The sequence below is a fragment of the Artibeus jamaicensis genome, unplaced genomic scaffold (assembly GCF_021234435.1).
Source record: "Artibeus jamaicensis isolate MK-2021 breed Jamaican fruit bat unplaced genomic scaffold, CSHL_Jam_final contig_252, whole genome shotgun sequence".
NCBI classification, from domain to species: domain Eukaryota; kingdom Metazoa; phylum Chordata; class Mammalia; order Chiroptera; family Phyllostomidae; genus Artibeus; species Artibeus jamaicensis.
In genome coordinates, this window is record NW_026521538.1 from 9,696 (window position 1) to 22,048 (window position 12,353).

Sequence of the window (12,353 nt, forward strand, 5' to 3'; positions counted from 1 at the left end):
TCCACACTTCTGGTTGTATTTTGCTCATTTGTTTGCTTTCTTTAGTAGCTTAGACTTACATGTGAGATCACATAGTTTGTTTTTTTTTAAAGATTTTCTTTGTCTATTTTTAGAAAGGGGGGAGAGAGAAAGAGAGGGAGAGAAGCATCAGTGTGTGGTTGCCTCTTGTGCACCCCCTACTGGTGACCTGAATTTCAACCCAGGCATATGTCCTCATTGGGAATTGAACTGGAGTCCCTTTACTTCACAGGCCAGCACTCAGTTCACTGAGCCACACCAGCCAGGGCTACATGGTGTTTTTATTTCAGAACAAAAACAATCTATTTTATAATAATTGTTCACTTGTATTTTTAAATCACATAACATGAATGCTTCCTGCTTTTTTACACTTATTTCTTCAAATACATGAATTCACTCGTAATCTCCCTCTATTGAGTTTCCCCTCCTGCTTCTACACGTGATTCTTTAAACTATTCATTATACAGAAAACATTATGAGGTTCCAAATGTTTCTCTATATCAGCACTTAATTTTCTATAAATTTTGTAGACAAATGATTTTCAGCACTGACAACTTTAAATATAAAATGATATAAAAATTACCTCTTTAAATATTTTTTTCTTTCTCTTCTTGCAAATTACCAGGCACCTTGGGTGAAAAGGGTACGAATAAAGGCAGTGAATGTCAATTGAGTATTTTTCAGAAAATCATTATTTATTTAGCTAGGTTGAAATCAAATACTCAGATTAAGATAAAAGTGATGTCTTGCTTTTATATATGTTGAATATTTTTCTCTTAGGCAATTTTTAAAGGAAAATTGTTGTAAAGTTTCTAAAATTACCTTTACCTATTATTTCATAAAGAAAGTGTTTCATTTGTCTCTTTTAGTGGTGTTTTAAAATTGTTTCTCATTCTTTAGCATCACCGTGTGATCCCACTTTTATCCTGAGCTGTGCTCCCTGCAATGTGATCTGCTCCATGATTTTCCAGAATCGTTTTGATTATAAAGATCATAATTTTCTTAACTTAATTGAAATGCTTGATGAGAATGTCAGGATTCTGTCCACTCCATGGGCACAGGTGAGGCCATGATTGTTTCTTCACAAGGAACCCTTTATGGTCTTTTCTCACAAAAGCCCAAATCCCTGTGTATATCAAGCTGTAAGTGAATGGATGGACACTATAGTCCTTTCCAGAGCTCAGCATCATGAAGTACTCATCTGGGAAATATTGCCAAGCCCTTTAATGATAGAGTGGAAAAGGCGTGTCCAGAATACAGAACTGGAATTCAATCCATTGACCCTGTCCAATGGATTTTCTACTAAATTCCAAAGCCCAATTTTCTATAAAGTACTATGTTAACTTCCCCAAAACATTCCCATAGTACTAAATGAACTTTTCAGTTCTTTTTAAAGCACTTCCATTACCCACAAGTCTTGTTACCTAATCAACACTTAGTGACTTCTTCAGTACATTAGTTGGCATTTAAGAAGGAAGAGAATATCTCCTTCAAAAAGGGAGAGCATTTGGGGCCACAGATGCTGCTAGGGAACACTAAGGGTAAGAGTATTTGATGCTTCCCTGACATCCTTACAAGGTAATTGTCTTGGAGATGACAAAATGATTGCTCATATAGTGCATGAACCATACACAAACATCACAATTTTTACCCTGTGCTGAGATGATAGTCTGCCTAAGAGATGGTGATGTCATCTTAGATACATCACTTCACTTGTCTGGTGTACAGTTACTTTATATATAAAATGTTGAATTGTGTTTCATGGTCTTGTCAGCATGCTCCCAGTTCTAACTACTGATTTGATGTCTGAGGCTACTGGACAGGCATAGAAACACCAGGGATTACTATTGTGTGCTCTATCAGGCTTCCCAAACTCTCTTCACATTTGGTGTCACCTACAAAATGTGAATATTAGTATTTCATGCCATCACATATTTCAAGATTGTAGAAAAGAATCGATGTTTAAAATGATTAAATTGATATACAGATGTTTTTATACTATAAACATAATTTATGAGTATAGAAAATCATTATAATCTTTGATCTCCTGGTCAGAATCTTTTCCTTCAAAAACACCTATCAATGTAGAAAGTTACTTATGTGTCAAAAATTCATATTTCATTAATATTTACAGTGCTATCTCTAATCAGGTTTTAGCATGTGTTATATATCTTCATTAAGACTTTTATCTAATATTCTATTATTTTCTCTTCTAGCTTTGCAATATGTTCCCTGTTCTTGTCAACTATTTCCCAGGGAGTCATAACAAAGTACAAAAAAATTCCTCTAATATAAAAGATTATATTATGGAGAAAACAAGGGAACATCAAGTATCCCTGGACATTAACAATCCTAAGGACTTTATTGATTATTTCCTGATCAAAATGGAACAGGTAAACTAACAAGAGCTCAGTGATTTGATTGCTTGTGTATCTTTTGGTTAATTGAATATTTTTTGTATTTGCCAGTGATACTGCAAAGGTTAGGCAAATAATTCTGACAAGCATTTTAAGAATATATGGTATGCATGAATCTACACTAATCATTATGGAGGATATAATATTAATTTGTTAAAGTAAATCACTAACTGACTGGACTACATTAATCCAATTTTGGGGTACTAATAATCTACCTGAGGGGAGACAGAATGATACCTCAGGGCACATGGAAACAATTACAAACATATTAGAAAATACAAAATAGCATAATGTGAAAATGGACATGTCATTGCATACAATGTATATAAGAATGGAAAAGACAAAGCCGAAGAGAGGTAGAACTGAGTGTGGGAGTGGGGGTGGGTGGGGCAGAGGAGACTGATGGAGGGAAAATGGAGACAACTGTACTTGAACAATAATAAAAAAATGTCTTAAAGACTAGTTTAACCAGCTGGGTTTTCTACGTGTCCAGTAGTTGGGAATAAATCTTAACATATTTATTTTATTTCTTTTTAATTTTTTAAAATTTATTGAGTTATTTTTCAAGTACAGTTTTCTTTTGTCAATTTCTCCCATCCCAACCCCCCCTCCGCCCCATCCCCCCACCTCCCTCCCATCCCCCCCCTCCCCACAGACCTCATCCCTGTGTCTTTCATACTTGTTCTTCAAAATCCCTCCTTGTTTTTCCCCTTAAATTCCCTTCCCTCTCCCCTCTAGTCGCTGCCCACTTGTTCTCTATTTTAGTGTCTTTGTTTTTATTCTATTTGCTTGTTTATTTTGTTATTTAGCTTCCTGTTAAAGGTGAGATCATATGGTATTTGTCCTTCAATGCCTGGCCTATTTCACTCAGCATAATGCTTTCCAGTTCCATCCATGTTGTTGCAAAGGGTAGTAGCTCCTTCTTTCTCTCTGCTGCATAGAATTCCATTGTGTATATGTACCACAATTTTTGGATCCATTCATTTACTGACGGGCACCTAGGTTGCTTCCAACTCTTGGCTATTGTAAATTGTGCTGCTATGAACATTGTGGTGCATAGGTTCTTTGAAATTGATGTTTTAGGATTCTTGGGATATAATCCTAGCAGTGGAATTGCTGGGTCAAAAGGCAGGTCGATTTTTATTTTTCTGAGAAAATTCCATACTGTTCTCCACAATGGTTGTACCAGTCTGCAATCCCACCAACAGTGAACTAAGGACCCCTTTTCCCCACAACCTCTCCAACATTTGTTGTTTATTGCTTTGTTTATGATAGCCATCCTGACGGGTGTAAAGTGGTATCTCATTGTGGTTTTGATTTGCATCTCTCTGATAGCTAACGATATTGAGCATCTCTTCATGTGTCTCTGGATATTCTGTATGTCCTCCTTGGAGAAGTGCCTGTTCAAGTCCTTTTCCCATTTTTTAATTGGGTTCGATGTCTTCCTAGAGTGGAGTCGTGTAAGTTCTTTGTATATTTGGGAGATTAAACCTTTGTCTGAGTTATCATTGGCAAATATGTTTTCCCATACAGTTGGTTGTCTTGCTAATTTAATACTGTTTTCTTTGGCCATGCAGAAGCTTTTTATTTTGATGAGGTCCCATTTGTTTATTCTTTCCTGTATATCCCTTGCTCTAGGGGACATATCGGTAAAAATGTTGCTGCGTGGAATATCTGAGATTTTCTTGCCAATGTTTTCCTCTAGGACTTTAATGGTGTCACGGCTTATATTTAAGTCTTTTATCCACCTTGAATTTATTTTGGTGTATGGTGTAAGTCTGTGCTCAAGTTTCATTTTTTTGCACATAGCTGTCCAGTTCTCCCAACACCATTTGCTGAAGAGGCTATCTTTACTCCATTTGATGTTACTGCCCCCTTTGTCAAATATTAATTGACTGTAGAGAGTTGGGTTGATTTCTGGGCTCTCTGTTCTGTTCCATTGGTCTATGTGCCTGTTTTTATGCCAGTACCAGGCTGTTTTGATTACAGAGGCTTTGTAATACAGTTTGATATCAGGTATTGTGATCCCTCCTACTTTGTTCTTCTTTCTCAAAAGAGCAGTTGCTATTCGGGCTCGTTTATGGCTCCATATAAATTTTTGAAGTGTTTGTTCTATGTCTGTGAAATATGCCATTGGTGCTTTAATAGGTATTGCATTAAATCTGTATATTGATTTGGGTAGTATGGACATTTTGATGATGTTAATTTTTCCAATCCATGAACAAGGTATATGTTTCCATTTGTTTGTATCTTCCTTGATTTCTTTCTTCAGTGCTGTGTGTTTTTCTGCATACAGGTCTTTTACCTCCTTGGTTAGGTTTATTCCCAGATATTTTATTTTTCTTTTTGCTATATCAAATGGGATTTTTTCCTTGATTTCCCCTTCTGCTGATTCATTGTTCGTATATAAAAATGCCTTTGATTTCTGGATATTGACTTTGTATCTTGCTGTTTTGCCAAACTCATTAATTAGTTCGAGCAGTTTTTGGGTAGAGTCTATAGGATTTTCCATGTACACTATCATGTCATCTGCAAACAGTGACAGTTTTGTTTCCTCCTTTCCTATTTGGATGCCTTTTAGTTCCTTTTCCTGCCTGATTGCTGTGGCCAAAACTTCTAATACTATATTGAATAGAAGTGGTGAAAGTGGACATCCTTGTCTTGTTCTTGATCTTAGTGGAAAAGCTTTTAGTTTTTGCCCATTGAGTATGATATTGGCTGTAGGTCTCTCATATATGGCCTTTATTATATTGAGGAATGCTCCCTGTATTCCCACTTTGCTGAGTGTTTTTATCATAAATGGGTGCTGGACCTTATCAAAAGCTTTTTCCACGTCTATTGATATGATCATATTGTTTTTGTCTTTGCTTTTGTTTATGTGATGAATTACATTTACTGACTTGCGAATGTTGAACCATCCTTGCATCCCTGGGATGAATCCCACTTGGTCAGGGTGTATAATCTTTTGGATATCTTGTTGGATGCGATTTGCCAATATTTTGTTGAGGATTTTAGCATCTATGTTCATCAGTGATATTGGCCTGAAGTTTTCTTTCTTTGTTGTATCTCTATCTGGTTTTGGGATTAGGATGATGCTGGCTTCATAAAAGGAGTTTCGGAGTTTTCCGTCCTTTTGGATTTTTTGGAATAGTCTGTGAAGAATGGGGGTTAGCTCTTCTTTAAATGCTTTGTAGAATTCTCCTGTGAACCCATCTGGTCCGGGGCTTTTGTGTGATGGAAGTTTTTTGATTACTGCCTCAATTTCTTTTGCTGTTATTGGTCTATTCAGGTTTTCTACTTCTTTTTCATTGAGTTTTGGGAGATTATATTTTTCTAGAAATGTGTCCATTTCCCCTAGGTTCTCAAATTTCTTGGCATATAGTTCTTCATAATAATTTCTTACAATCCTTTCTATTTCTGTGGTATCAGTTGTAATCTCTCCTCTTTCATTTCTGATTGTGTTTATTTGTGTCCGTTCCCTTCTTTTCTTGATGAACCTACTTAAAGGCTTGTCTATTTTGTTTATCTTCTCAAAGAACCAACTCCTGGATTCATTAATCCTTAGGATTGTGCTTTTAGTCTCTATGTCATTTAGTTCTGCTCTGATCTTAGTTATTTCCTTCCTTCTACTTGCTTTGGGCTGTTTTTGTTGTTGTTCCTGGAGTTCTTGCAGGCTTAGAGTAAGGTTGTTTGTTTGAAATGTTTCTGTCTTCTTTAGGTAGGCCTATACTGCTATAAACTTCCCTCTCAGGACTGCCTTTGCTGTGTCCCATAAGTTTTGAGTTGTTGTGAGATCGTTTTCATTTGTTTCCAGAAACTTTTTGATTTCTTCCCTAATTTCATTCTTGACCCATTCATTGTTTAGTAGCATACCATTCAGTCTCCATGATTTGGGGTGCTTTGGGTTTTTTCCTCTAGGGTTGGTTTCCAGTTTCAGTCCCTTGTGGTCAGAGAAAATGGTTGGTATAATTTCAATTTTCTTGACTTTGTTGAGACTCATTTTGTGAACTATCATGTGGTCGATTTTTGAGAATGTTCCATGTGCATTTGAAAAGAATGTGTATTTAGCTTCTTTGGGATGAAGGGCTCTATATATATCAGTTAAGTCCATTTCGTCTAGGGTGTTGTTTAATGCCACAGTATCTTTGTTGATAATTTGTTTGGAAGATCTGTCCATTTCTGATAGTGGGGTGTTCACATCCCCTACTATAATTGTGTTGCTGTCAATATCTTTCTTGAAGTCCTCTAAGATTTTCTTGATATATTTGGGTGCTCCTATGTTTGGTGCATATATATTTATGATGTTAATGTCTTCTTGGTGGATTCTCCCCTTGAGTATTATGAAGTGACCTTCTAGGTCTCTCTTTATGGTCCTCTTTTTGAAGTCTATTTTATCGGATATGAGAATTGCTACCCCAGCTTTTTTTTCTTGTCCGTTTGCTTGGTAAATTTGTTTCCAGCCTTTCACTTTTAGTCTGTGATGGTCCTTTGTCCTGAGGTGGGTCTCTTGTAGGCAACATATGTGTGGGTCATGCTTTCTTATCCATTCAGCTATTCTGTGTCTTTTGATTGGAGAATTTAATCCATTTACATTTAAAGTTATTATTGATAGGTACTTATTCATTGCCATTTTTGTACCTGTGTTCTTCTCTGTCTCTCACTTTTCCTTCCTTTCCTTAAAGTAGTCCTTTTAGTATTTCTTGTAGGACTGGTTTGGTGGAGGCATATTCTTTTAGACTTCTTTTGTCTTGGAAGCTCTTTATTTGGCCTTCTATCTTGATTGAGAGCCTTGCTGGGTAAAGTAGCCTTGGTTGTAGGCCTCTGTTTCTCATTACTTGGAATATTTCTTGCCATTCTCTTCTTGCTTGGAGTGTTTCCATTGAGAAGTCAGTAGCTAGCCTTATTGGGGCTCCCTTGTATGTTACTTCTTTTTTCTCCCTTGCTGCCTTTAAGATTCTCTCTTTGTCTTGGAATTTTGCCATTTTGATGATGATGTGTCTTGAAGTGGGCCTCCTTGGGTTCCTCTTGATTGGGACTCTCTGTGATTCCTGGATTTGTGTGACTTTTTCTGTCATCAAATTAGGAAAATTTTCTCTCATTACTCTTTCAAATATGTTTTCTATTCCCTGTTCTTCTTCTTCTCCTTCTGGTATTCCTATTATTCGGATATTATTACGTTTCATATTGTCTTGTATTTCTCTTAATCCCTCTTCATTCTTTCTAAGTTTCTTTTCATTTTCCTGCTCTTTCTGTGAGATGCTTTCTACTTTGTCCTCCAGCTCACTAATCCTATCCTCCGCCTCTTCTATCCTACGTTTGAAACTATCTACTGTGTTCTTCAATTCAGAGATTGTTTTTCATTTCCTCCTGTCCCTTGCTGATAGTTTCTATTTCCTTTTTCATGTTGATATAGTTTGTGGTGAGGTCATTATAGCTCCCCTGTAGTTTTTGGTAGCTCATCGTGAGCTCTTTGAATTTCATGACTACCAGTGCTTTGAATTCACTATCTGTTAGTTGATTAGCTTCTATTTCATCTAACATTCTTTCTGAAGCCTCTGCTTTTTCTTTTATTTGGGGATTGTTTCTTTGTCTTCCCATTGTTTGTGGGACTCTTCTTGTTGGCCTCAGCTTCTAAAATTGATCTGTTCTGACTCCCTGGGTTTATGCTGTGAACTTCTGTGGTATGATACCTGTGAATTTCAGTGGTGCAGGCTCCTTCAGGTATCTTGATGTTCTCCGTTTCCACCTATTCCTTTTATTGTGTATGTGTAATCAGTTGTAGGAGGAGGCAAAATGGTTTACGACAGCATAAGAGTTTTTTATGATATTTACAGTCACAGCTGGTAGAGAGGAGATAGGCAATCTTTAGACTGTATATTGTATTAACCGTATTCTTCAGCCAAACTTGACACTTTTACGAGATGATGGACAAAAGATAAGCCTCTTGTTGGGGAGGGAAGTCTTGTTAGTTGTAACTAGAAAGCAGTGAGGTTTTAGATGGTCAGATTTTGAGGTAAGGTGAGTATAAGGAACGGTGAATAGGTGTGGTGTGTGAGCCAATAGAGGTAACCACTACAGTGATAGAGTTCAGGGACCTGTACAATAGGTTAAGATCCGGGAGATGTGTTGTGAACTATTTACTGTTGCATAGATCAGCTATTATTTACACTAATATTAGAGCAGCACTCGTATAACAATCTCTATGTGGTCTGTCCGAGTAGGGGGTATAGTGCTTTAGGTAGTGTGCTAAAGGAAAACATGTGGCGTGTAGTTTAGAGGGTTAGCAAAGCACTGTAGAGGAAAGGACAGGGGGAGCCTGTCTAATAATACAATATACCTACTCGAGACTAAGAAGCCTCTACAGAAAAAGGAGGAATACAGAGATATTATTAAAATATAAAAGAGGTGAAAATAATTAAAAAAATGCATCTCCTCGTGGCTTCTCTGCTATAGGAAGGTGAAGTTTGTTTCTCTGTCTCTACTGTTAAGATGCCCCCTCTTCGGGTCCCATTCTGGTCCTTTCACAGTTCCTAGTTGTTGGTGTCTCTTGCGGGTAAAAGGAAACGAAGCAACATACAATCAAATGAAAAGGCAGGAGAGGGGAGGCGAAAGCAATGAGTTTAAGAGGAAAGGGAGAAGGACTAAAACAGGGAAAAAGAAAGGAGAGGAACAAAGTATAGAAAGATAAAGCAGTGATAAAATTTAAAAAATATATAAGATTACTAAACTAATGCACAAAAAAGTTACTAAAAAAGGGAAAAAAACATAAAAAATTAAAAAAAACCCAAAACACAAACAAGGAAACAGCAAAAAAAAAAACCAAAACAAATAAACAATAACAACAACAACAGAGAAACCCTTCCCTTGTTGGTTTCAAACTGTCCAGACTGGTTTTTCTCGTTGTAGCAGGATCTCCCTGTGTGCTGGGATGCCGGCGCAAGTGCGCGCACCAACCAGGCTACCGGATTGGGTTGTGGGTGCCTGCGCACTTGCTGGGAGCACCAGCCAGGCTACCAGATTGGGGTGTGTGCACCTGCACACCCGCCGCACGCACCAGCTAGGCTACCGGATTGTGGTGTGGGCGCCTGCGCACCCGCCGCGGGCACCAGCCAGGCTACCGGAGTGGGGTGTGTGTGCCTGCGCACTTGCGGGGCACACTCCCGGGGCAGTCCGGGACTGCGCAACCAGCACTTCCCGGTCCGCGCCGGCCCCAGCACTTCCCGATCCTAGTGGCGTCAGCCTAGAGTTCTCTGCGCCCCCGCTTCGCGCGGGAAACCGTCTGGTGCTTCTAGGTCCAGTAGCCCCGGCTCAAAGATCTCTGCGCCAGTGCGCGCCAGAGTCCAGCTATGCGTGCGAGCAGGTAACCGTCAGGGAGCATCTTTGTCCTGCGGCACCTCTCTGAACTCTCTGCGCCGGCAAGCTCGTCCTTCTGGGACTGGCGTAACCGGCAGCGGGCTTCCCAGTCCCCCTGGTGGTGGCTCAGAGGCCTCCGCGTCCAACAGACCTTCTGGGACGGGGAGTAACCGGCAGGGCCCTTCCCATTCGTGTGGCTAGTCCCCAAATGCCTCCACTTTCCCCCTGGCTCGCTGCAAGGCCGGATAGGAAGCAAGCCAATCTGCCTTGGCAGGAGAACACCTCAGTCCACTTTCAATAAAAAAAAAAAAAAAAAAAAAAAAAACAACTTTCTGGACAGCCTGTCTCTCATTCCCGCTCAGTCCCCAACCAAACCCGTGAGGCTAATGCATCTCTGGATTCTCCAAGGCTTGCAATCACAGAGTCTACAGTTGAACCGGGCCCTGTGTCTTTGTACTCCTCCCCAAAAATGCAAGCCGGCAAGCAGACAGGTCTCTGCCCGGTGTTGTCCAGTTTTGCTTATACAGGAAGCAGGGGAGCTGCTGGCCCACGCTGGTGGCCACTGGAGCTGCTGGGTGCCCAAGCTCCTGTGGTAGATCTCTCTGGTGTTGGTCTCAGACCGATGGTTCTGGACCCCGGCTGTAGATGCAGCACCGGGGCCACCTGGCCTGGGGTGCCAGCCCCCGCCACTGCTGCTTTGTCTTTAAACTGGTCCCCAAAGCCCCACTGACCTGCCGCTTTCTGGTGTTTCAGCGTCCAACAGAGTCTCTGTTCTTTCAATTTCACAAATGCTGGATAACTGATGGATTAGTGCGCTGCTTTTCTGTAGATCTGCCAGGATTTTCACCCACGAGTGCGGGAGCTAGAATCCGTTCCCTCTTACTCCGACGCCATCTTCCCAAAAGCCTAAATCTTAATATATTTAGACTGAAGAACTGGGGAGGCACTTTCAGATAGATGAATGGTGGAAATAGAAGTACAGAGAATGTACAGATAAATAGCTGGATGGAAGGAAGAAGACTTAGTTGAGTGTAACTAAATGAAATGGCATAGGAATGGAGTTGGAGGTTGGTATTAGTAAGCATGAATTCTCCACCATATGTTTCTTTTATAAATTTATTTATCTATTTATTTATTTTTAGAAAAAGGGGAAGGGAGGGAGCAAGAGAGGGAGAGAAACTTCACTGTGTGGTTGTCCCTTGCATATAGCCTGATTCGGAATCAAACCAGTGACCCTCTGAACTGCAGAATGGCACTCAGTCCACTGAGCCACAATAGCAAGGGCTGTTGAACAGACTTTTTCCCACACGAATTGCCTTGGTACTCTCATGAAAAATCAATTTACTGAAAATGTAAGGGTGCGTTTATTCCATTCTGTTTCTATTCTGATAATCTATGCCTTGGTCCTTATTCCAGTAGCACACTGTGTGGTAGTTTTAGTTACTAACTTTTTAGTAAGTCTTGAAATTGTGAAGTGTGAGTCCTGTAAAACTGTTGTTTTTTCAAGACTTTCTAGCTATTCTAGGTTCCTTGAATTTCCATGTAAATATTCGGACAAACTTGTCAGGGTCTGCAAAGAAGCCAGTGGTATTTTGTTGGGGATTGCATTAAATATGTAGTTCAGTTCATGAAGTTACCTACCATTAGAAGAACTGATGTGACATTTTCATATTATACAACTAACCGTTTTAAAGTATACAATTTAGTGGTATTTAGTACATTGCACAATATTGTGCAACCACTAGCTTTCTTTAATTTCAAAACTTTCCCACCACTCTGCAAAAACACACTACATCCATTAAATGCTCTCTCCCCATTTCTCCCACCCCATCATGTGTTAACCTATAATGTGCTTTATGACTCTGTGGATTTGTCTGCTATAGAAATACCATATTAAAAACACTCATAGCACTGTCACCTTTTGTTTCCAGATTCTCTCACCTTGAACGGTGTTTTGGAGGTTCCTCAAGTTATGATATGTATCAGTATTTTGCTATTGTATGGCTAAAAAATATTCCATTTTATGTATATATCACGATTTGTTTACCCATTATCTATTGGTGGATGTTTCTGTTGGGTACACATTTACTTATAGATATAATTTAATTTTAGAGGGTACATTTCTAAGATAGGAGTTGATGAGACATGAGGTTATTTTATGTATAATATTTGAGGAGCAGCCAAACTTTTTTCAGTGACTACAGTATTTACATTCTCACCAGCAGTGTCTGAACAGGGTTCCTATTTTCCCACATATTTGCCAATATTTATTTTCTACTTTTTTTGGTAATTCTTAAAGCTATTCTAGTTCATATAAGAATATAACTCTTGGTTTTGATTTGCATTTCCTTGAGACCAATGATGTTGAAGATATTTTCACATGCACTTCCCCATTTGACCATCTTCTTCGGAGAAATGCCATTCAGGTCTTTGCCTCTTAAACACTGGGTCGCTTGTCTTTGTTGTACAGCTGTGAGAGTTGTTGATATCTTTTGGGCATTAAATCTTTATACATTTGTGAAAGGCAAATATTTTATCCCATTCTGTAGCTTGTCACTTGACATT

At 39.1% G+C, this 12,353-nt stretch overlaps 1 protein-coding gene across 1 annotated transcript in view; it reads left to right on the top strand.

Moving 5' to 3' along the window:
• Window positions 1-887: 887 nt before the first annotated feature.
• The window catches only part of LOC128626957 (cytochrome P450 2C42-like), a gene marked incomplete at its 5' end in the record, with an annotated part of 29,816 nt that continues 18,350 nt past the window's right edge, over window positions 888-12,353 (top strand). Inside the window, 2 exons of the mRNA XM_053662469.1 lie at window positions 888-1,079; window positions 2,235-2,411. Coding sequence (XP_053518444.1) covers window positions 888-1,079; window positions 2,235-2,411 — 369 coding nt within the window. The remainder of the gene's footprint in view (window positions 1,080-2,234; window positions 2,412-12,353) is intronic.